At 38.9% G+C, this 25,003-nt stretch overlaps 1 protein-coding gene across 1 annotated transcript; it reads left to right on the top strand.

The window, feature by feature from the left end:
* RGS10 (regulator of G protein signaling 10) lies at positions 1–24,951 on the top strand. The gene is made up of 5 exons (XM_063132720.1): positions 1–91; positions 14,462–14,580; positions 15,328–15,414; positions 18,156–18,299; positions 24,461–24,951. Exons 1-5 carry the CDS (start codon positions 43–45, stop codon positions 24,605–24,607), a joined length of 546 nt encoding a protein of 181 aa, XP_062988790.1. The 5' UTR covers positions 1–42; the 3' UTR covers positions 24,608–24,951.
* Positions 24,952–25,003: the final 52 nt, after the last annotated feature.

The raw sequence follows: 25,003 nt of genomic DNA, 5'->3' as shown, positions 1-25,003 counted from the left end.
CTCGGCTCCTCCTTGCCGCGGGGCTGCAACCGCCAGCGAGAGATGTTCACCCGCGCCGTGAGCAGACTCAGCAGAAAGCGGCCTCCGTCAGGTAAGACCTTTAGCGTGGCGAGTTACTTCACCGCCGAGGGCAGCGAGAGACAGTCCCGGGGCGGCGGCGGGGGCGGCGCGCCGTAGAGGCAGAAAACGCTGCGCGCCCAGCCTGTACATGGCAGGCGACAATCTACTGCTGAGTGGGTGGGATGCTCTCATCCCAAATCGTCTCACTTTTCCGTGCTTGAAGGGAGCGGGAGTGGGGTGGGGGCAGTTTATTTCTCCCCAACAGAGATCGGCTAACCCCCCGGCTCTGCATTAGCTGCTTCCTCTTCGCGGTTCCCTCAGGGAGCTGATGCTGAGTTTGCTACTCAGGCTTGATAAAGAAGACATGTCAAAGTAACTTCTCATTTGCTCCCCAAAGCCGCGAAAAAACAAAACAAAAAACCCCCAAGAGGAAGTGTTTAGGCGAAAGAGGAAGGCTTGTCGCTTGATTTTTGACTGTCTGGCTCAGGGTTTGCCAGACCCAGACCGATTTAAAAAAAAAAAAAAAAGGAAGGAAGGAAAGTAAAGGAAAAGACACGCACAGACTTATTTTGGAGCGGTAAAATAAAGAGCAAGTTCACTTTATCCCTCTTGTCGCTTTGGGGCTATATTGTGAACAGACATGTACTTACAATAAGGGGTATGTCTGGAAATGTGAGGTGGAAGCTCACGTTTTGCTTGCAGATGTGTTTATCAACCCACTCTTTTTCTTGCCTGTGAGTCACACAGGCTAGACTGCTCCTGCTGCTGTTACTTTTGTTACAAGAAGGAACATCAGAAGAAGCCCTGTAACAAGCATCAAGGAGCAAAGTGGTGCCAATTGCTGTTAATGGCACACCTCTCTGAATGGAAAACGCAGCTTATACATGCAATAAATAATAATAAACCCAACCAGCAGGAGCTCATCACACACTGCCTTCTCCAGCTGACTTTGACTTCTGTTGGAACCCTGGAGCTCAAGAGTATTTGAAAATCAACTTTACAATAAGAAAATATTTAGAGATGAAGGAATTGCTGTGAGAATGATGAAATCCTGCTCCACTTGCAAAAATAAATCTCCGCATGCTTATTCAGTAGCAATTTTGGGCACAATGCCGGCCTCCATCTGGAAAAACATGTCCATACCAAAAAGTGAAAAATCCAGCTTCTTGCTAAACATTTAGACCCACCTCCCATCCCCATCAGAAAAACTATGCATACGGCATTTTAATGTTTACCTAATATACCAATAATATCACTTTACAATGCTTTATAATTGGGAATCTTAGTCGGACTACATTTAGATGAAATGCTTTGAATAATACATGTTTTCTTTAAAAAAAAGTGATGGCATAAATTAGAATTAGCTTTTCCTAATAATATGCCATTTTTGTTTTGCAATTGTATTTGCAAATCACTTAGTTTAAATTTACTGGGTAAAAATGACAAAGGAAAATAAAATACATAATGGGAATGATCTATACCTAGAAAAGCAACATCACATTGAAATAACTTCCAGCCAAGGATCATGATGAATTTTTCAGGGAAGGGGTCATAGCTACTTCTGGTGTTCATATTTATTACCTGACCGAAATGAAGAAGAAAGAAGCTAATAATTTATCAATGGATTCAAAATCATAGTTTAAACTAGATAATAGTGCAATTTACACTTGAGTGTAAATCCTATTGAGCGCAACAGAACTTACTCCAAAGTAGACATATCTAGAATTACAGCCTAAGGGCACAATCCTATGCCTGTTTAGGCAGAAAAAGTCCTACAATTCCCAGTATGCCTCAGAACTGGGCATGCTGGGAGTTGTGGGACTTTTTTCTGTCTAAACAGGCATAGGATTGCACCCTAAATTACATGTTAAGCTCAGGATTACCAAGTATAGATCCTAATTACCAAAATGCTAATAACTTCTGGTTCTTTTTTGCACTGCAGAACAGGGTGAGAATTCCTGTTGCAGAATAACTTTTTACATTGTTTGCCATCACATTTTAAAGTTTTTGACGAATGATGCACAGAGCATGGCTCGGATGTAAAGCCCTAGATTGTACACAGAGTATTAATTCATATAACTATATAGAATTTTTAAAAAGAAGAAAAAGTATGTAAGTACTGAAGACATCTTGTCTACTAGCAGGAAATCTCTCAGTTTATACATTGCTGACATATGCTTGTCAGTGCTTCTCAAAATCTTCTCTTGATAGATGGATTTGCATTGATTTATTGTTTGTGCAGGCCATGAAGTCCACTCATTTGCTGCTCTTATGATTTGGAAGTGGTTTCCTCCAAATACTCAGCCTAAACCTACTAACACCCCAATTCTAAGCACGATTTGCCTGAAAATAGATGTTTCAGTAAGTGTTTTAGGACTGAAATCTTAAATCCATTCTTGCCCTTCTTGTTTTCCAGCTTTTATACTGCAACCTTCTAAGCTGTATGAAGATGGTTTATCTTTCCTCTAATTTTTTCACTCTAGGCTAGAAGCTTTTTTCTTCAATCTGTCCTCATTTTATACAAAATATATCTGGTTTGGAAGTAATATATCTGGTTTGGACAACAGATGGTTTTCTTGTAGAATGTCATTGGTATAATAAATTCAGTAGTTCAGCGAAATTAAACAAATATAATAGTCTATGATATAGTTGGGCTATCAACAGCAAGCAAAGGATTCTAAAGTTGCAACATGCAATATATGTCTGATGAACACTCTCAGATATGCTACATATGTCTTTTTAGTTTCTTTCCTTGTAGTTAAAAGTAGAAACCAGTGGTTCAAAAGAGGATGTTTGGGCTTGTAATTTGAGCAAACCCAGACATTCAAAGCACAAGCTACCATACCCCAAATGTCCTTTGGAAACAGCAACCAGTAGAAGAAAGTATGAATATAGAATTTCCCAAGTGATTCTTGGCTACATGGAAAGTAAGAGGACGTTATCTCTTTTCTTGTATACCTATGAATGATTTTCACTATGGGTTATTCATTCCAAGCTGGGAGTTTGCAAGTGAAAGGGCATTCTTGTGATTATAAATTAATACAATGTATAAGAAATCATGTTGATGGATAATATATATCATATATATTATAAAGACTGATCTCTTCTGGCAGGCCTACCCAGTCAAATTTTAAGATATTTGACTGTTATTTCAATATTGTATTAGTTTTATATATTTTAATCAGTTTTATGTCTTTTATGGCATTTGTATCTAATGTTGTTCCCTGCCTCAATCCAGAGGGAGAGGTGGGTAAGAAATAAATAAATACATTATATTGTATTATATGTTGGTACGGTTCCTCAGCTTTCTGCAAAATATAAATAGAACTGTGAATGAAAAATGAAAATAGTGTGCAAGGCATGCTAACAATAATCTAATGGGTTAAAAACAGCACATTTTCCTAACATATTTAGCAGACGTGTTATTTAAATAAACAAAGCAAAGGGATAGTGCTGTTTATAATCATTGGGTTGGATTGAGGATGAGTTAGCTTCTCTTAGTTCCCACTGAAGTTAGTGCGGCTTAAGTCATGACTAATTTATCCCATTCTTTTCAATGGGACCTTTCAATTTAGTCAGGATCCAACTTGTTAGCATTTATTGATTGTTTATTTGTTTGCTTTTTCATTCATGTTTGGCAGTAGAAATATGTAAGTAATGAGAGAAGATAATCTAAGGGTGCTTCCAGATGATATTTTTAATTGTGCCTGAAACACAGAATTTTACAGGGGAGAGGGTGTCCAGATGTCTTCCATTTGTAACACTCCCATGTTTTCTAGTTGCTTCTTCCATTTTTTTCTTACCACAAAACAGTTGTTAAGGATGGAAATACATTGTTGCAATAGTTGCAGAAACCTTTTTGACTGATACTGCTAGGAACCCTCCGTCTGCTTCCAGAGGAGGCTTTTCACTTACAATCACCCTTCCTTACACACAGAATTTTACAGGGGTTGCCCATATAACATCATTAGCCACTTGTAATGCTCCCAGGTTTTCCAATTACTTCTTCAGTCTGTTTTCTTACTGTGGAAAATCTGTCAAGAAAAAAGAAGAAGAAGAAAAAGTGCCTTCTGCATGTAAGTGCTAGCGCGCGCACGCACGCACACACAGAAACTGGAAGCACCCTTTGAGCCAGCCTTAAATAGCTGATAGAACTTAAAAAGACCTTGTATTCTTACGTTACATCCTAAACATTTTATTTGAAAAAAATAAAGTCTAGCTGATATCAGTAGAGCTTGCTTCCAAGGAGGTATGCTTAATATTGAAGCCTCACTATTTATACATGTTTACTAGTAGTAAGTAGAGATGAGACCCTTCTGAATTGCAGTTAGGTAAGTGAGCTCAATAATTAGTATCACTTGTATCAATTTGTGCCAATTAAACAGGCATTTTTGACAATCCTGTCTTAAATTTCGGATGCTCCTTTTTCTCACAAAGGGCACCATCCTATGCATGTTTAGACAGGAAAATTCCTACAACTCCCAGCATTCCCCGGGTTTTTCAGCCACTAGCTTGTTAGTGTCCTTTAAACACCTATGCATTTCAAACTGATTTTTAAAAAACCTTTGGGTATGTTCATTACCTGCACGAACACTAAGCCCATTGACAGAGCGATCCCCATAGGCTTAACAGAGGCCAGTTTCACCACTATCCCTTGTCCTGTTGCTTTCAGTGGGACTTAGTTTTAACTAACTTTATCTAGATTCGGGTCTATTACTAATGTAGCGCAGTGACTGAATAAATACGCATAGGATTGCACAGAACAAGTTCAAAGCAATGAACTTTTGTGGGGCAGGACAAATAGGTGTTTGGAGCCTCATAAGAATTATATCAGTGGACTATTGGTGCTACCAAGAAACCACAAGATAGTTTAGGTTTAGGCTGCTTCTCCAGTTACTTGTGAATGTTGTACTGCAACTTTTCTGTAGCAGATTTTCTGTCTTGTTGATTTTACATAGGAAGAAAATCATCTTTATAATTAGTATTTAGTAGGATAAAAGCCCAATTATAAACCCAACATCTGCCCTTCTCGTAAAAAAAAACCACAATTCTAGCAAACCGTTCATTGCAACAGTTGCTGCTACTGGGTCAATTTTTCTTGCTAATCAGATTCCAAAAATAAGAATAAATAACTTCCTGGGATACATCAACCAAAGCAAGTAAGCACTCCTATCAGAAGATCAAAAGCTACATCCAAATGAAAATGTGAAATATATCATTGCCTTTGGCATTTAATTAACTCTTCAATAGCCAAACAAGGAACATAATTAAATCCCTCCAGTGAGAGAGACGCTTGAGAAGAGTAAGGGCCAAACTAGATGTTTGATGCTAAATGCGGCATTAGTAACTATGAATAATAATAATAATAATAATAATGATGATGATGATGATGATGATGATGATGATGATGCAGGGCTGGTGGTGTTTAACCCTAAAACTCCCTCGCCCCATGCTTTGTTTGACGAGGGAAAATGTTCCTGCTGGCACTGGCTGGGGAGGGTAGTATTAAACATAGTATGTGCCTAGTATTAAGTTTAAAAAATACCCAGATGTAGTTGCTAACAATGCAATGATCATCACATTTAGTTTGATCCTAAGCTAGAAGTAGCAACAGGCAGACTCCTCTATATCTCTGTAAACTTCCCTATGAAATCTGTTTGTCTTAGTGTGGACTGGACTTAATGCATCCATATCCAGAGTATAGGATTGTGGTGTTCAAACCCAGAGAGAGAGAGAGAGGACTTCTATACCGTAAAGCAGGGCCAGGGAACCTTTTTCAACCTAAGGACCAGATGCCAATTTGGAAAGCTCTTGAGGGCCACATTTCAGTGGTGGCAGAGCCACTGTGGGTAGGACAGCCTGCAAAACACAGATTGCTCCTCCTACAGCAAAACAAAGATCCAGCCCAAATTCAGATTTCATTTCTCAGCAGCCACATACACACACCACTCCTGTTCATCTATTCACACTAATGTACAAGCATATCCCGTACCACCTCCTTCTCTCCGTCCCTCTCTTTCTCTCTCTCACACACATACAAACACAAACACACAAGCAATGCACCACAATTTGCATTTGGGAAGTACTTTCATTCTAAGAGGACACACACAAGAACATGTAAATAGTTCCTGCATTTTGCATTGCCAAAGACGGATCGATTTGTTTCACTGTATCCTTTTTTGGCAATGCAAATTGCAGGTGTGAGGGCCTGATCTGGATCAGGCCTGCAATGGGTGGCAAAAGGTTAACCTGACTAATCATCCCCCGACCCCCGCATTGCCAAGGTCCTGATCAACTCCCCCACACACCTCCTACAATTTTATGCTTTACCATGCTGGCTATGACGTGGAAGCTGAGCAGTAAGCAAGATGCAGGAGCAGAGGCCCCAGGGACCACATCCAGCCCATGATCCAGAGGTTCCTCATGCGTGCCTTAAAGAGTTGTCTCTTTAACATTTCACTAAGTGTTTTTGTTTTCTGTCACACTGCTGCAGTGATGGAAGAAGCCATATTTAATGTTTTTCCCCATATGTATTTTATTTGATTTATAACACATTGATGCATATTTTCCAGTGATATTAACAAAACATCCAACGTATGCCATGGGAGGCTGTGGAACTCCCTGCCTAGAGAGGTTAGGTTGATTCTCTATATGTTGTTCTTCCACTGGCAGGCAAATATCCAGGCTTTGGCATGTAAGCAGGTCTGTTGGGTTGGGTGCTGTTTTTATTTTGTTTCTGTTCTGTTTTTAATGTTATTTTAATGTATTTGTTTTACTATTGTTTTAATTAAGTTTTATTTATTGTAAGCCACTTTGAGTGCCATTTTCTTGATAGATAGATAGATAGAGTACAAATCAAGTAAATAAAGAAGATACTAACAAATTGCAATCTTAATAGACACTTGAATTTACCCCATATCCCATTGCACAATATGCAATGATATTAAAAACTGGAGAATATGTCTGTGTGAAATGAAGAGGAACCAAATTCCAATTAGTCCAATAAAACATCTGAGGAACAGGAATTATATACTACTAAGTGCAACCATATATGGATCTACTAAGAAGTAAGGCCCATTGAGATTAGAATTCCTCTTAAGTAATTGTGTATAGGACTGCAAGCTAATAGTGTAAATCCCATCTCATCATGGAATTTGCCCTTGTAGGCAACTCTTTAAAAGTACGGGAGCCCTATTTGAGTCTGGTCTTAGCAACTCTGCCAGAGTCTCATGTGTGCTACAGTTCACACATGGAGGTTCTGCATATGGTGATGTCTTCGTTGAACTCAATAGAGAGGCCATCCTGAACCTGCCATCTTCCCCAGGTTTAATAGGAAGCTTTAAAAGGCAGAAAACTCCCTGTGTGCCTTCTACAAAGGATTGCTCGGCTGTGGTAGCTGTGGGATGACAAAAGAAAGTATTAATCAGACTCATCTACTCTTAGTCTACGGCAGCATTCTATAGGCATTGAAAAATCAAGGACCATTTGGGGAATGTGTGGCTCTCTAGATGTTGTTGGACTGCAAATCCCATCAGCCAGCATAACCAGTGGTGAAGGATGATGGGATTTGCAGTCTAACAACTTCTGGAGGTTCACGTGTTCTCTATCTCTGGCTTAATGTAACCAACTAGTTCTGAAATACACATATTCTAACCTTGCAGGTTGCTCATACTCAGCTGTTCATTGAAGTTTGGATGCTGGCATCTGATTATATTATATAGTTAGCATGGTGTAGTGGTTAGAATGACTGGGTAGACCCAGGTTCAAATCCCCATGAAATAGCTTAGGTGACTTGAGGCTAGACTATTATCTTTCAACCAAACCTATCTCCCAGGGTTATTCTTAGGATAAAATGGAGATCAATGTACGCTGTCTTGAGCTTCTTCATGGAGAGAAATCAAATAAATATAAATGCAATGTAGGAATGCATATAAACCAGTTGTGCTTGTATTATATAAGGCTTCTCTACATTAAGGAAAATCCCACAAACTTATGGGGGTTCATCTTCTGGAGTCTTTGTGAGTTTACAGTCGGCACAATACACATGCTTTCACCCCCCACTCTGTTTTCCTGGTTCCTTTGTGAGCACTTTCCATAGGTTTATACAGAGCCCCATCACACCAGCAATTTATCGCACTCTCACCATGTCTGGTATGTGTTTTTTCAGTGCGATCCTCTCATGACGTCATCCCTGTCCTGTGCTCATCTTGCCTCTTCCCCTCCCTTTTCCATCTTATTTTAGAGTAGGGAAAGTCCATTTCCCCCCCCCCCCCTGTGTGCAATACAGCTGCTCCTCTGTCCTGTGTATTGCTGTCCTTGTGCTGTATCAGACCATCTCATTTTTTGTTGGGGGCATGTGTGTCGAAGGGCAGTCTCACTGACAAAAGAGGAGGGTGGGACAGTTCTCTGCTCAAACGTGAAGGGGGAGGGGAGAGTTTGCCCAAACACCCAGTGGTGGAGAAGGTGAGCAAGGCTGCAACTGCCCATGCGCAGACTCGGTCCCATTCAACTATATGGTTCTTACTCCTGAGAAGGCATTCTAGGTTTCCTTACAAGAACAATGTCGGCTTCCCATTGCTATGCCAACTTTGACCACAAACTTTTCCAAAAACTAATTGTAATACTTTCTCTTCACTTGTATTGTTTAATATGACCTTAGGGGAAAGCATAGTGTGTTGTTTTACCATAATCACACAGATTCAGGCTGCTGTACTATTGTATTTGCACAGAAATAAAAAGTATATATAAAAATTAACTTCAGGGGGAACGAAAACGTAGGGGGCAGGGTGGGAGAATTTGCCAGCACAGTAGCGATACAGGTGAAAAGATACATGAGCTGAAATAGTGCAACAGTGCACAGACATGAAAGCACTAGACTCGGTAAGGAAATGGGAAAACCATGGACTCAAAGCAGGGAGAAAAAGTAGGTGTGATGGAGCTCACAGCCAATAGATGGTGATGCAAGATTTCTAAAATAAGGCATGATTCTTGAATTACACCAGCTCTTTGGTGGTGGTATTTGGTAGGGCTTTTTTATTACCACATTTTTGGTGATTTTTGAAATGGCGGGATAAACCTTAAAAAACGTTGAAGTTGCTGATGTCATGGAAAGGACCCACGAATTTCCATGAGTGAATATTCGCAAGTGCACAACCATAGACTGAATTCAGCAAGCTGCACCAAATGCAATAGAGAATGTCCACTTGCCAAGAGTAGAGGAAAATTCACAGGAATATACAAACTCCAAAGAAACACCTGGGGCAAATATCCAGGTGTTTGAAAGATGTGAGCTGAAAAAATCCAGGTTCCCCTTCCACAATTTCAGCATTTGCTTGCTGCTAAATTCATGATTATTGGAAGTCTAATGTTTGTATAAAGCCTTAGTGTATGACGAACCTTGATGAAGGAATATATACGGTTCCTTCTCTAATGCCATTTATGCAGAACCCAGTGCTCAGTCAATACAAATGTTTGCTCACATATGGATCTCCTGCCAAAAACAGAAGTTGGGAATGAAGGCAAGTTTCATCTTACCAATAGAGACCTTCCAGACTGTTCTGGAGACAGGGTTTTTTTTATTGCTGCAAGCCCCAAATGCTCAGGATTAACTGCTCAAAACATAAGATGGTCTTTAAATTCTACAATAAATGTGGGGTAGTTTATAAATGACAGTTAACTCTCCATCCACGTCATTATGTATTTCATCAGTGGAGCCCTGATGAGGATACTGCTACAGTTGCTGTTCTTTATTATCTGGCACCCTGGAAACCCAGGACATGCGTAGGGTTGCCCTGTTTTTAATGGTTGTGCTCATGTGCCTTTCCAAGTAGCATGACATGCAGAAATTTATCATGGGAATTTCTTCCTGGCATGGAAATTACTCAGTGGTAAAAGTTTCCCTTGCCTAATTCCTGCATATCAGATTGCTATAAAAGCACAGCAGCAGAGCAAGAAAAATAAAAAAATTGCGAAGCTACAACAATTTTAAAAAGCAAAAAGCAAGTTTATACCGCCTATGCTGTAAAGACTTTAAGTGAATGAGCAATGCCTGCTGCAATCTCAGAAGCCAAAATTTGTTACTTAAGTGGGATTTCTAGTCACCAGTGCTCTGCATTGCTCCTTTTCTTTAAGCAGAGTAATATATGAAGTTGTTTTCTACTGTCAGATCATCGACCCATCTAGCATGCTGTTGTCTACTTTGTCTGGCATTTTGGGCATTGTCTTAGGCAGAGTTTTTTTCTCAGCCCAGATAGTTGAGATGTCTGGGACTCAGCCTGGGTCCTTAATAGCTGCCTCAAAAACCTCAGCAGAAATTCACAACATCCTGGCTGTTGCCCTTGGTTCACCCCCAAAAGACAACCTATGTTGGTATTGCAGACACCTTCAGCAGTGTCTCGTCAGTGGTGACCCTAAACTCATGCCAGGCCCAGTTAAGACCTGAAAAGAACCCTTTATGAAGCTGGAGGACCAATTTATGGTTCTGCTGTTGCTTTCAGTGGCAAAGGTGGGCTGGGAGACACTGCAACATTTTGGAAGGCACAGGGAGATCATACTCCTGTAATATAGTTCTTTATCTGGGTTCCAGCTACCCCATGTCCCACTGTGCATTTTCTTCCTCCTGCTGGCTCCCGGACATATTGGATTGTGCTGTAAAATGGGGAAAACAGCTCAGAGGAAGGGTTATCCAACCATACTTCCAGGATGCACCCTGATCTTGCAAAGGCACTGATCTTAATCCCACAAAAAATCCAGAAGCAGAAGCCTCATTAAATGTTAAAAAACCCATATAGAAAAGTTCTTTAGCAGTACAGAAAAACCCATGTTTTGATAGTGCTTTTTGCTTTCTTTTATTTAGGACTTTGCTTCTTAGTCAAAGTTTTGAAGTAGCACTACTTCCCTTAGGATTATTGCTTTCATGCAATATGGAATGTTTGCCACTGTTTGGTTATTGATGATCCGTTGTTGAATTTCTGTGCCCCCATAAAACCTTTGCTCTTTGAGTCACAGAATAAATCATATATATATATATATATTAGTGTGCTGCTTTTGATTGTAGCACAAAGACTGTGGAGCATAATACAAAAAAGCCAGGAGGCAATTATAGAGCCATAAAAGTAGATTTACTTGTAAGGGGCAGATAAAATGTACTGAGCTGCAAAATGAAATTTGTAGCTTCATCAGCTGGCAGCTAAGAGATCAGTTTGTTCAAAGCTGTACGTTTCAGGATGTAGTGCCACCTACTTTTCGTATAGAATCAAATTATATCATGGCACTAGGTTGCCACCTTTTTTATGAATAGAAGCTTTATCCTTAAGCTGCATAAGAGAAGAAAATGAAGCAATGAAGCTTTTCCTGGAATAAAAAGAGGGTTTAGGAACAGCTTCTATTGTTGGTTTCTGCTTGTTATGCTACTCAGAACCTCTCTCCATAAAAAGTGTCAACGTTCCATGGCACATTGTAACATCACTGTAATGTGACATGGGGAAGACTATTGTAATATCAGAAACTGAGATTTTGTGTTTAGGAAAATACTGTTCATTTGTATAATTTTTGAAATGAAATCACAGCGGGGACAAGAGGCAAAATGTTGTAGCTTCAGGCTCTGTACCAAATGGCTTATGACTGTTCTGGGAGGAGTTGAAGTAAATACTATTGAATTTGCACAGTGTATCTTGTCATAGTAGCATGACGGTTTTGGAAGTCAGCGTACGTTTTTCAAATACATAGTTTGAGAACCCAGTGTTATAGAGTGGGATACAAATGTTTTAATAAATAATAAATAAGGCAATACTCCAGGAACAAATGCACAGATTTTGAGCTCTTGACCCAACCCTGCTCCTGGATGTTCTAGTGATGGCTGTGGCTAGAATTCTTTTTCAAACTTTGACTGGCGTGCCAAAGTACTTCCTAGAGAAGAGAGATCTAGCCAAAGTCATGCATATTTTAGTCACATCTTGGTTAGGCTACTGCTATATGCTGTACATGGTCCTGCCTTTGAAGAGTGAATGGGAACTGCCTCTGGAGCAGAATCCATCTGCCATATTACTCCCAGACTTTTTCAGCTGCCTCAGCGTCTTGTTCGTTTTACCTTTGGGTAAAATGTGGCACCAGTCCTAAAAGCAATCTCAGCAACTGAGTAGCGGACAAGATTCCAGCTGGACATCAGGAGGGACTTCCTGACTGTTGGAGCAGTACGACAATGGAACCAGTTACCTAGGGAGGTTGTGGGCTCTCCCACACTAGAGGCATTCAAGAGACAGCTGGACAACCATCTGTCAGGGATGCTTTACGGATTCCTGCATTGAGCAGGGGGTTGGACTCGATGGCCTTATAGGCCCCTTCCAACTCTACTATTCTATGATTCTAGCCAAAACAAGGCCATTGAGGGGGGGGAAGGGAAGTATCAGCATGCTCCGTTGTTTGCAGAAGTGCAAAAAAATCTTTTGGGGAAAAACACTTGAAATAAAAAACAAATGAAGCCTAAAACAGCCAAATGAAGACTGAGCATGCTGAGTGTCTCTAGGGGGGTGGTGAGTGAAAGGGAATTTCCTGGAATAGAGCATACCTGGGTGGCTGGAGCCCTGAACTTAACAGCATTTAACACTACATTAATTTGTTGCAGATCTCACTTGTAAAAATAAACTTTAATAATAATAGATTACCCACTTTAGTGCTTATTTGTACAAATTTTGAATGCAAACAAGAATGAACTAACTGCTTTGGTTTTTATTTATTTATTTAAAGCATTTTCTTCTGTTATATCTTAGAGCACCACTTCTGAAGAAACAGGCAGTGGAATGGTATTCAGTAAAGAATGTAACAATCTGCTTTTGCTTTGCAGCCCGCGGTTTGATATATTCAATTTTAGCTGAGCCAATCTCTTAAAAATTCAGCATTATCCCATTTCCTTCTGCTTAGATGCTGTAATATTAGTTAGGAGTTATATGGAGGTATACATGTGTGTTTGTTCAGCTACACAGTCTTTGTTTAGGCAATGCTCCAACTGGCTTAAACGTACAGCAAGAAACATTTTTGGTGTTCAGCAGCATGTTGTTTTGTGAAACTGCAAAAAAAAAAATTCATGTAGTTTCAGTCAATTTCCAATTAAAATGTTAATTTCTAGGCTTTATTTCTAGGTACCTCTCTTCCCCTTCCTTAACAAATAAAGCCACTTTTCTTTTTTCACAGACATACATGCATGGGCACCCTGCTCCCAAACTCTTAATTTTGAAAAGAGTCCCTGCAGCTTACCAAGAGTTGTCTCATACCTTTCATGTGGGTGACCTAAACCAGGCAGAAGGCAATGACAATTCAAGAAACAAATTGTCACTCTTTTGTAGCAGCGCTTGTAGACATTTTTTTTTTTTTTTGCATAAGGGGCAGCAGTGCTTGATTTGTTTTTTAATTTGTTTGCAAATTCCTGATTGGTGTAGCAGCATGCAAATTTCAAAGGTGCAGAATAGAAAACGTTTGTTTTCAGTTAACATACAACCCTCTTAAAGCTACTATGCAAGTCTAATTGCAATTGAAGTGGAAACTAATGGATATCAGAAAAAATATATGTAAGGTATGTAGAGGGCTAGAAAAACCCCAGGAGTCTGGTTGTCCAATTCCTTGCTTTTGCCTATGGATTTTAAATTTCCCCCCTCAGTTCCTAGAAATTTGACAAAATTTACTAAAATTTGCAGTAGTTTTACAGCACTCAATGCATTCTACATGTGCATTTGCTTTTTCTATAAGTACAATGAGTAGTGAAAGTTGTTGAGCCTCTCTCTTGATTATCCTGCACTCTCCTCAGCCTCTCCAGATGCCATTGGCTGATTTGGTCTGGTGCCACAGCCAGAATTTGTTACTTTTACAAAAGAGTAAGCTGCCTGGCCCTAGGTTTAAAAGAGGATCCTCAGGTGTCACCTCTCCCCAAATTCTGCTGCCATTGCTTCAGTCATCTTTTTTCAGGAAGGAATTATGCTCACTAGTAGAACACATGCTTTGCATTTAGAAGATCCCAGGTTCAATCCTTTGCATTTCCAGTTAAAAAGATCAAGTATGAATGGATTGGAAAGACCCCTGCCTGAAAGCTGTTGCCTGCCAGAGTAGGCAATACTAGGGTAGATGGACAAATAGTCTTAGCTAGTATAAGGCAGCTTACTATGTTCTTAAGATGTTCGTGCTAGCTTCAGATCAAAGTGCCTAGGGAGAACAGTAAGCCTTTGATTCTGAATGCTGAGATAAGTGGGCAATTTGGGCCTAAATGACAGAGAACTAGAAGGTATTTACATCTTGGGCTTTCAGATGTTTTCATGAATTACATAGCCTTAAGCCTTTTGCTAGAAGTAAGAAGAAACACTAAAGCGTATAGGTAGGCTGGAGATGAAAAAATAATTTCATTTTTATTTTGCAGAAATAACTGACAATGATAGCAAGCCAAGCAGCAGCCATCAAAGTCAAAATGGCACCACAAGATGGGCAACATCTCTAGAAAATTTACTGGAAGATCCAGAAGGCCTCAAGAGATTTAGGGTTGCTATCTTAATTATTATTGCCTACATAAGTTAAATTACTGTTTCCAATAATATTTTGGTTTAACTTAATTTGCTGGAAAGTACAATCCCATTTAGAGAAATAGTTTTCTTTTTCACACTTTTTTTACTATATAAAAACATTACTATATAAAAAACAATATTTTCAGGTGTTCTCAAAAGTTAATCTTGTACATTTCAGTTTCAATGTATTGGATTTTCCTTTTCTATAGCTAAGGATTGGAATTTTGGGGGCTGCTTAAATTATTATTTTTATCAATTATCTTTACAAAACCTTGTTTGATCAATTATCTTGACAAAGTCACAAAGTCAAGGTCAAAATAATTTAAGGGCACCATTCCAAAATGGCTGGCTGAGAAATGCTAGGAGTTGTAGGACTTTCCCCCCTTGTCTAAACATGTAAACCTCCCAGAGAGCTTCGGCTATTGCACAGTATAGAAATGCAATAAATAAATAAATGTGCCCTAAGCAACCCGAAAACTTCTAGTTCTGCCTTAGAGAAGAAAAATTTGTAAACTTGCAGCTCAGTTAAAAATATTGTAACTTTTATTTTGTTCTTGGTCAGAAATCCCAATCAGAATTTACTAGTACTGAGATATTATAAAATGTTTAGTAAGTGCCATGTTTTAACCTCGTAACAGCTTACAGTTAGGATAAGAGTGATAAAGGGTAACTAGGTTAAGAAGACACTGTTTATTATCTAATTTCTGTCTCGTTTTTTCTTCAGGAGTTTTTAAAGGGAGAGTTTAGTGAAGAAAATGTTTTGTTCTGGCTAGCATGTGAAGAGTTTAAGAAGATACAAGATAAGAAACAGGTATTGTATTCAGAAACAAAGACTGAAAAGATTTCATTAAATTTTTCTAGCATATTGTGTATTTCCTCCATAGACATCAGATATGTGACTATACATAAGGCCAAACTACATGTTACGCTAATTGTGTAGCATGCAGCTGAGGCTTTTCTTACTTATTACTCTTGGGTAAACATACACAGCCCCAATTCAAATTGGGATCATGGCGCAGTGGAAGGGGAGAGTTAAACCTCTCCCCATCCCCCCCAAATCCCCCCATGAAGGAAGTCTTCATTGCAGACATTTTCCTTTTTGTTGCCTTCCCCACTAAGAAAGGGGGTCAGGGAAATCTATGTGGTGGGGGAGATTTAACCCTCCCCTCCCAGAATGACATGGTCCCAATCCAAATTGGGGACATATGTGCTTATGCCAGCATAAAGAGTAAGATAAGCCTCAGGTACAGGCTATACAATTAAAGTAACATGCAGTTTGGCTCCCAGGGATGAAAATATACATAGAAAACAACAACCTACTTCTTTTGTATTTACAATACAATACTTTCATCAGTGAAGCCAAAATTCCTAAACTGATTGATTACAGATGCAGACTGAGATTATGGATGATAATGCTTGTGGGTTGTTGTTTTTTAGATCAGAAAAGATCCTTTAATTATCCTACTTACATCTTAGAAGACTGTAGGGTTCATTTTTATTGCATATGTCAATTACTATGGTTTACTAGAACAATTCTCAATATTCTCTCCTTCCCTGCTTTGGCCATTGTTGTCTGGTGTAAGTGCGGAATAGAAAGAGGAAAGGATTACCAGAAGCTAACTGATCCCTATTGCTCTATATGATCTGCAGCAATTAGCATATCATGAAACAAATGAAGAATGGGGCATTTCCGGGTTGTTAATTGAAGTAAATATGACAAACATGTGGGAGGTTGTGCACTTGCCACTTTACTCATCCCCAGTAATTCCTGGGTTAAACAGCTCTTTGCCTGACTATAATGACTTCTGGCAACATGGTCACAAGAAATAGTTCCTACATACTATTAGCCTAAATGTTATAATCTCTTTGTCTTTTGCAATCCATCAAGATCCCTCTGTACATTGTAGCTCTTCAGTCTGACATGGTGTATTTGCTATAACAAGCTGTGCAGATTTTTCTTTCTGAATAAATCCTCAGTTTTAAAAGAAAGGAATGTAAGAGTTGATATATTTTGTTTGAATTCCTATATATTTGATTATTTTAATAAATATTGCAAAGGATTGGAGTGGGACTTCATTTTGACTAACTTATCCTATTGACTTCAATGGAGTTTAGTTAAACCTTTGCCCTTAGTTTGCTTCCCCATGTTTATGACTTTCTGCTGTTCAGCTGGTATCAAACATGAAAGAAGACGTGAATTGAAAACTTTGTTTTCATTCTTTTGATACAGTGGCCTCATCTAGCGGGATGGAGAGGTGAAGATCTTGCGATATTTTTATCGTGAGATCTCCACCTCTGTTTACACACGGCACGCGATGACCTCAGAGGGTGAGGACGTCACGGCTGCCATTTTAAAAAATTTCTTAAAGAAGAAGAGCGCATGAACGCTTGTGCACAGAAAGGTAGGGTTTTTTTTAAATTTAAGCTTAATTTTTCCCCACCCGACCCCCGATGGACGCAGAGCTCCTGAGGAGCTCTGTGCCCCGTGTGCGGGTCCTGGCTCCTTGCGAGAAATTGTGAGGAACCAGGACAACCCGCAATGCTCGCCCACACATTCCGTGGTCTTGGGATCATCCCGAGTTTGCGGAAAAAGCAGGCTCAAAGGCAAGGGTGAGATCCTGGGGCAACAGAGGGATCATCCTTCCCTGATCCCAGGATTCCCTGTGTGTCATGTGGAAGCACAGGGACGATCCTGGGGATTGCCCCGTCATTTCTCCCCGTCTAGCTATGGCCAGTGTTTCAATTGCATGATATGTAGACTGTGAAGTCTAAGAAACTGAATAAACAAAAGATTAAGGCGGGATCGCAAGTACAGGATAAGAGTTTCAAATATGTATGGCTACCAGTAATAATAAGAGAACAGTTTTTCTACACTGTTTGAAAGAAGGTGGGGGAAAGCAAGAGTTAACAAGTTCAAGATGAGGAGATTTAAGCTAAATATTATTAGGAGAAGTGTCTTTATTGTGAAAACATTTGGGGAATGGAAAAAGTTTCAGAGAAGAGTTGTGCAATTGCCTCTTCTGGATAAGCTAGAAATGGATAAGCATCTGTCAGAATGGTTTAGGTCTAATGAATCATGCCACAAGCAGGATTGTGAGTCCTTGATCCTGCTACTTGACATCCTGTGGTAGTATCTGTTGTTAGTGTCTATACTGTTATTAAATGCATTTTAAGGATATCTGCACTCACTTGAAGTCAATGAGAGCCACTAAAGAAGGGAAATTACAGTAGCGTGCCTTTAAATAACTCTTTTGAATGTATGCATTTGATAGATGATGGCTTTGACCTTCCATTTACAGAACTGAGTTCTACTCACAGAATGGGGCTTTTCTTCCTCCCCCTTCCTTCTATCACCCAATGCAGATGTGCCCTCCCAGATCTATTCCTCAGGTTTGGGGGGACCCTCTGGAACAGAATGGCAGGATAGGAGTGAATCTGTGAAAATCACCCCCCCCTTTTTGCTCAAGTGGAAGTGCTTTTGGCTTGTGCAAGAGCACTTTAGGATCCAAGCCTATGCTACTATTGTAATATTGGATGTCCTTTTCATCACAGATGCAAACGAAGGCAAATGAAATTTACATGACTTTCTTATCAAGTAAAGCTTCTTATCAAGTCAACGTTGAAGGGCAATCCCGTTTGGACGAGTCAATATTGGAAGAACCTCACCCTCTAATGTTTCAGAAACTTCAAGATCAGGTAAAGTTCTGAAACTTTCTTAATTATGTTGTGAAAGGTGAATGGCTAGTAGCTGATAGCAACACAGAATCACAGCAACACTGAGCGAGAAGGGACTCAAGGCATAACTTTTTCTCTGATCCTGAGGCTAAGTCACTCCCAACATGCTTCTCTAGACTCTTCTTTATAACCTTCAGTGATGGAACTTCCCCACACAACTTGTTGCATTGTACATTTCCCCCTACCCTTTTGTACTTTCCCTCATACTTAATCTTTAATTAAACCCATGATTCTTCATTTTTCTTTTAGTGGCAAATACTAAAAAGTTATCAGGTGTAATAAATAATTACCTATTTCAAAATGTAACTGGAGAAGGCAAACATATTTGAGATGCAGAAATTCATTTTGATGGGCCATGGAGTTTGTATAACTAAAAAGATTAGATATGGAACACTAGTTATGGGTGGAAGAAGAGTGAAAATAGTCCATGGGAAAGAAAAGGTTGGTCTGAGGGGTTAGACCATGGAGAGCAGGAATAGGTAAAGAAAGGAAACTCACTGAGGAAAGATATAGAAGCCAGATCTGTGAAAATAAAATGGCTATTTCTGAAAAAGCTAATGAAAAGGTACCTGTAGTAAACTCAAAGGAAGAAGTAATTTCACAACAAGAGAGATTAAATAATTTAATCTCCCTACCTCTCATCCCTTATTTCACTATACCATCCTGCTCGTGCCCTTCGCTCCAATAACACCATGTCTCTTACCTGCCCAAGAGTTTCCACTTCTCTCGCTCATCTTCACCAATTCTTGGTCGCTTCCCCCTATGCCTGGAATTCTCTTCCAGTGCATCTGCGGACCGTGACGTTGATTTCAGTTTTTAAATCTCACTTGAAATCCCACCCCCCAACAGCTTATCAATCGTAGCGTGATGATACCAGCCTGTATTTTAGTTTTAATGCCCCCCCTACCATGGCTGGTTCTTCCCCTCCCTGCCCTGTCTGTTACTGTGATTTTAGATTGTAAACCATATGGCAGATTGTCTTGTTTTGTTTTATTTTGTATAGCGCCATGAACATTGATGGCACTTTATAAATAAATATTAATAATAATTCAAAAGAGATTAAATAAGCAAGTTATTTAAATAATTTCTATGAAAAAATCGAAGCAATTATAAAATGGCAGCATCTAACCCCAATGTAATTCTGAGGAAATGAAATCTGTCATAGAAGTATCATATTTTATGTCATGTGGCAGAAAATTCTTAACTGTTCTTTGTTATGGTAGAAAGGTGTACCACACAAGAGACAAATTAACATGATTTAAAACTAAAAGGGTATCTGTGAACTGCCTTATTATTAAGCATTTATATATCACTTTTACAGTACATTGTATTTTCACAATTTTCAGCAGCTTGTACATTTCATCTACATGAAATAAAATTTCTCTGTATTTTCTAGGAAGACCTAGGGACTCACTTATGCTTTAAAAATGATTCTTTCCATTTTCTGTACACTGATTATTTGGGACAGAACAAGACTCACAGATCTAGCCTAAGATGCCTAATCAAAAGCAAATAATTTTTCAAGTAAATGTGCTTAGGATTGCAATCTTAAATGGCAACTTCCATAAATATTCTTCATTTGGAAATTCTGGGAGATGGCATACATTACTATTAAAGCAATAAAGAAACACAATTTCTATGATGGATACTTAAAGTCAATGTAGCTTATTGCTTTATATTGGTTATGAATAGTTCTGCATCTTTCTGTACATAAAGGGTTGGAACCAATTGGGGCCCTTTGCACCCGGCCGGCCCTGCCAACCCAAATCTGCATGCATAGGGCCCTGATCTGCACAACCGTGACATAACAGTTCCAGAGGCAAGAGCCCAAATGAGCAAGAAAGCTCATTTCTGGAAGGGGCAGATCATGCCCTTCCAGAAATGAATGTTTGCACTCATTTTGAGGTTTCCCTCTGGAAGCAGTACATCACAGCTGTGCGCTGATCTGGGCATATGTGAATCAGGGCTTAGCAGGGCTGGCTGTGTACGCAAGGTCCCAATTGGATCCAATTCAGTGTGCCCAGAATCTCACATACTAAATTACAAGAGTAAGGCTGCCATCCTATGCACACTTACTTAGGAGCACTTACCCAATTGACCTAAATAGGGCAAACATCTGCATAGATGTTAACATATTTCTCATGAACAATTGATTATCAGCAAAAAAAACTGGCTTTCAGTAACACTGTTTGTTTCTCTTGTTTGTTGCGCTAACTAAACGACTGTCAAAATGTTCAGACTCCCTTATTAACTTTAAGCAAATAAGGAAATAATTTTAGCCCCAATTAGCTTTCTCTAGCAAACTAAGTTTCAAGCAACCCACAAAAGCACTCATCAAACACATCCTGAGGGGTGAATGTCATTTGGTGAATGTCATTTCCCTACTCTCTGACTCAAGCAATGAGTGATAAGATGGGAATCAAAGGTTTAAAGTTTATTTGTACTTATCATTCCTGTTCAAAAGGTGCAGAAATAATGGAAACTGGCATGTCACCCTGAACAAGTATGTGGATGAGATCAATTATCTTATATTTGCTAATGGGAGATAGCAGAGTTTTTAATCTAGACTAAAGACAAAGGGGAGGTGGAAGCTAGGCACACTAAGCATTTCCCTGCAAGTCACAAGTCAGACTTAAGCAGATATTTCTAGTACAACTCCCATAAGCCCCAGCCAGCATGGCCCATGGTCATAAATTGCAAGAGATGTAAGGGTGTATCAAATATTAGTACAACTTAAGGTAGATCTATTGAAACGAATGGGACTTTTTTTTTAAAAAAAATCTTTTCTTTATTAATATACAGATTCGTCCAAATGTAAAAAACAGAGAATGAGCTTAGACCTTTTTGCAAATAGTTAATATTGAATTCATGATATATATTATGAAAGGCAAGGCCTGGATTGAGATTAATTGATTGATTGGTAATTTTGGTAATTTCATTTGCAAATTTAACCCATAAGGGTTGAGCAAATGGGCAAGTATTGTATTTTATATTATGGTTTTATACTTTGAATGGTTTTAATTTTTGTGAACTGCCCAGAGTGCTCCGGCTATTGAGCATTATAGAAATGTAATAAATAAATAAATAAGTCCTCCAGTAATGGAGGTATGTGCCAATGACTCCACACACACCCCAGAATATGGAGATTTACTTCGCTGGGCTGAAGTGCCATCTGTAAATCACCTTGTTTGATTTCAATGAATGGGCAGACCAAATTTTTTGCCAGTTTTTATTTATTTCATATCCTAGATCTTGCTCCCAGGCTATTTCTAAACCTCTCATGCTTTGATTTATTTGTTTATTGTATTTCTATACCACCCAATAGCCAAAGCTCTCTGGGCAGTTCATAAAATAATTAGCAGTGTTGAGAAAGTATTTTTCAAGTTGTGAGACTATTCCTTTAGAGGCTGGGATATAATTAACTAGGCAGTTTTCAGAGTGTGTAAGTGGCCTTGTAGCCTGCTGCTTACCTGACAGTACATTTAGAAAATGAAATATTTGGTGGATTTGAAACCACAGATTAGGAATATTCATAATTCTGTCTTTAATTTGTTGTCCTGTTAAAACTCCAGCACCTTACGTAAACCGCTGTCTTTCCAACCAGCAAATTGTGCTTTTTTATCAGAATAAAAAAAGGTGATGAATTAAAAAAAAGTGTGAGAGGGAGATTTGAGCTATTAAATATCTGCATTATTTATTCCAAATTTGGAAGCTAAATTTTAAAAAAAGGGTATTTAATATAGCTGTATTTCTATTCGTATCGGGCAAAAAGAAATAATTGAGAAAATTATCTTCGGGATGTTCTATTTCTGTCAGGCTATATCAAAATCTTTATATAATATTGGAAAGAAGTTGGTGTTATTGAAAGGCATCATGATATTTAATAATGTCGGGAACACCAAGGCTTCTTAGGGCAGGGTGGAAGGAACAGTGGAGGCCATCTTTGCATCCCTCTTCACCAATCTCCTGTGTTTTTTTTTCTAGACCAGTTTTTTAGCCCATCTAGCAGTGGTGCTTCGGTGGGGGAGGCAAGGTTCAGGGTAACTTGTATCCTGGCCTCTTTGGTTCCTCTTCCAGGGATCATAGAACTTCTCTCTAAATATTACTGTACATATCAGTCCTAATATGTATATATGTGCTTCTGAAGGAGTCCATGACCACCAGAAAAAAGTCTCCCTCCTCCTTGGAGCAGCAACAATCACGGGAATAGGGAAGATTGAAGTGCTGTATTTTTTTTAAAAAAACAACTAGCCCAATCTCAAATATGGATGCACATCAGTGGACTTTAAAAATCTAGCTAACCAATGATAATCAGAATTAACCATGATGATTGACTGATTGGGAGGCATCTGGGTCCTAAACATTCTCTCAATGTTCTGGTATATTAATTTTGTATGTAAAAGAAATTATTTACATTAGAGGAGTATTCAAAAATATGATTTGAGAGCTGCAATCTTTGTTGTGGTACAATCTGGTGTATGGCTTTGCTGAATATACACGATCACTCCCTAATTTTAACATTAGGGACTCTGTCATGTTTGCCTGATATTTTTATTGAACTTTCTGAAGCACTTTGTGTACAAGAAGTGTTATGATAATGGACAGTAATAGAATAGCCTCGTTCCTCAGTATACCTTTTTTGGCAGATGTGGTAGATCAGAAATGTTTGCTTTTGTTTAAAGTAAATTAAAGCTTGGAAGCCTCTTAATGGGTTGAAAATGAACAGCATCAACAAGCTCCTTATCTGATCATCAGGATGTTATAACTGACGGGCAAAGATGCACACTAATTCGAAAGCTGTTGCAAAATGTGTTGTGCGGAGTTCCTGGAGCTATGCAGAGCAAAGGAAGACAGAGACTTACCTTTCAAAAAGCCAAAAGTCTATAGTTGTGCTAGGCATGTGATGTGTTTCAGAGATGGACCTCATAAAGCTTCTGTTTCAGTTTTCTACACATGATATTTGCTACCCTGCTTGAGTTGAGAATAAAAAATGTTCCTCAGTTGTTTAGTTGAGCACGATAACTTCATTGACTATAGTCCATCACAAAGGCTACTCTTTCTATTTTGCAGCTGGAAATAGTGGCCTAGTTTGCATGATCAAACAACCCATGGTTAACAAATCATCGGTTATTAATGAGCATGCATAAGTGAGCATGGTGGCTACCACCTGCTCTTCCGCTTTCCTAAACAACCCAGGGACGAGTTGTTCCTAGGTCACTGTTGTAACATGCGAACAATCCAGAGTTTTATCCCTGGTTTGTTGTTGGATTAAAACTCTGGATTGTTTAACTGTAAACAACCCAGAGTGCCAGGTTTGCATGTAATGAGAATAACAAAGCAGGGAGTGGGCAGGAGGCACCATGCTCACTTACTCTTGCATTGCCATGGGCAGGAATTCTACCCAAGAATTAAAGGTATGTGCAAACCAGGTTATAGGCTTTTGTTCTTCTTCCATTACAGCTGAAATAGCTAAAATGTATAGCATGTTTTGAGAAGATATTTAACAATCAGGTGGCGGGAGGAAAGGTTAGCCTAAGTATGCAGTGTATAAACAAGACTAGAAAGAATGTATCTAATCCCTAGATAAGATGATCAGATTTTTCTCAAGTGCATGGTACAAACCCCAAAACATACTATTTCTTGTATATGTTCTATCTTGAAGGTACTGCTTTTGCCTTCTATTCAGACTGATTTTTCTCTTATGATAAGGGAATTATAAATACAGATATAACCTGGGGTCAGAAGTACATCCTAAATGTTAAGCTAAGCAGTTATATCAAATATAAATAGAATTAAGGACACTGTACATGGCTGTAAAATATAATCTTGTAGATTTTAAGATATGTGGCCATTCCGGCAGGCTCTTAAACTGACCGTATTTTATTTAGGATGGTTATTGAAAAGCAAAGTCCATAGTAACAAAATTTTTCTCCTACTTTAGAGCATATTTCACACTGTTTTATTATTTCGGTTAATACAGTACATTAGGGTCGAACAATTTGGGGGCACATAGGAGACCTCAGTTTCAAATCCTTTCTTATTTAACTTTTCTTGCATTACTGCGTATGTATTCAGGCTTTGTTTCATCTAGATTGTGATGTTGTTTTCTTCTCTCCACTCAGATTTTCAATCTCATGAAGTACGACAGCTACAGCCGCTTCTTAAAATCAGACGTGTTTCTTAAATTGAAGCAGACCGAAGAACAGGAAGAAAGTTCACCAGATGCTCAAACTGTAGCAAAAAGAGCTTCTAGAATTTACAACACATGATCCAAATAACAACAAACAATAGATCCCACTGAGAGTATAATGAAAACCAAATGAGTTCTCAGGAATAGTCTTTGAGGTTAACACAGTTATATTTAAAGCTTGGAAATATAGAACTTTGTTAGGCGATGCTTAACCTTAGTTGCTTGATTGACCTAATTGTTTTTTTCATGATGGCTTCTACCAAGCTTGTGAGACATCTGCAAACAGAAGACTAGGACGTTTTACCTTCTGGTATTTTAAATTCCTTTCCTTGTGCATCATTGGGGTAAAACATAGCATAAAAATTGTGATAAGTTTGAAAATGGAGGTGGTATAAGGAAAAGGCAAGATGTCTGTTTGAAGCACAGGCTTCATATACAAATGAATACACAGTTTTTCAAGGTTTAACTGAGAAGG

The sequence above is a fragment of the Elgaria multicarinata genome, chromosome 8, assembly GCF_023053635.1.
Source record: "Elgaria multicarinata webbii isolate HBS135686 ecotype San Diego chromosome 8, rElgMul1.1.pri, whole genome shotgun sequence".
Lineage (NCBI taxonomy): Eukaryota > Metazoa > Chordata > Lepidosauria > Squamata > Anguidae > Elgaria > Elgaria multicarinata.
The sequence above is the reverse complement of the archived record's forward strand: the minus strand, read 5'-3'. Positions and strand labels throughout refer to the sequence as shown.

Excerpts from the sequence above, each read along its gene's own strand:
- RGS10 (XM_063132720.1), top strand. The coding sequence starts at position 43 with ATGTTCACCCGCGCCGTGAGCAGACTCAGCAGAAAGCGGCCTCCGTCA. Across the intron at positions 14,581-15,327 it reads AAGGCCTCAAGAGATTTAGG|GAGTTTTTAAAGGGAGAGTT; the intron begins GTTGCTATCTTA and ends TTTTTTCTTCAG. Across the intron at positions 15,415-18,155 it reads AGATACAAGATAAGAAACAG|ATGCAAACGAAGGCAAATGA; the intron begins GTATTGTATTCA and ends TTTTCATCACAG.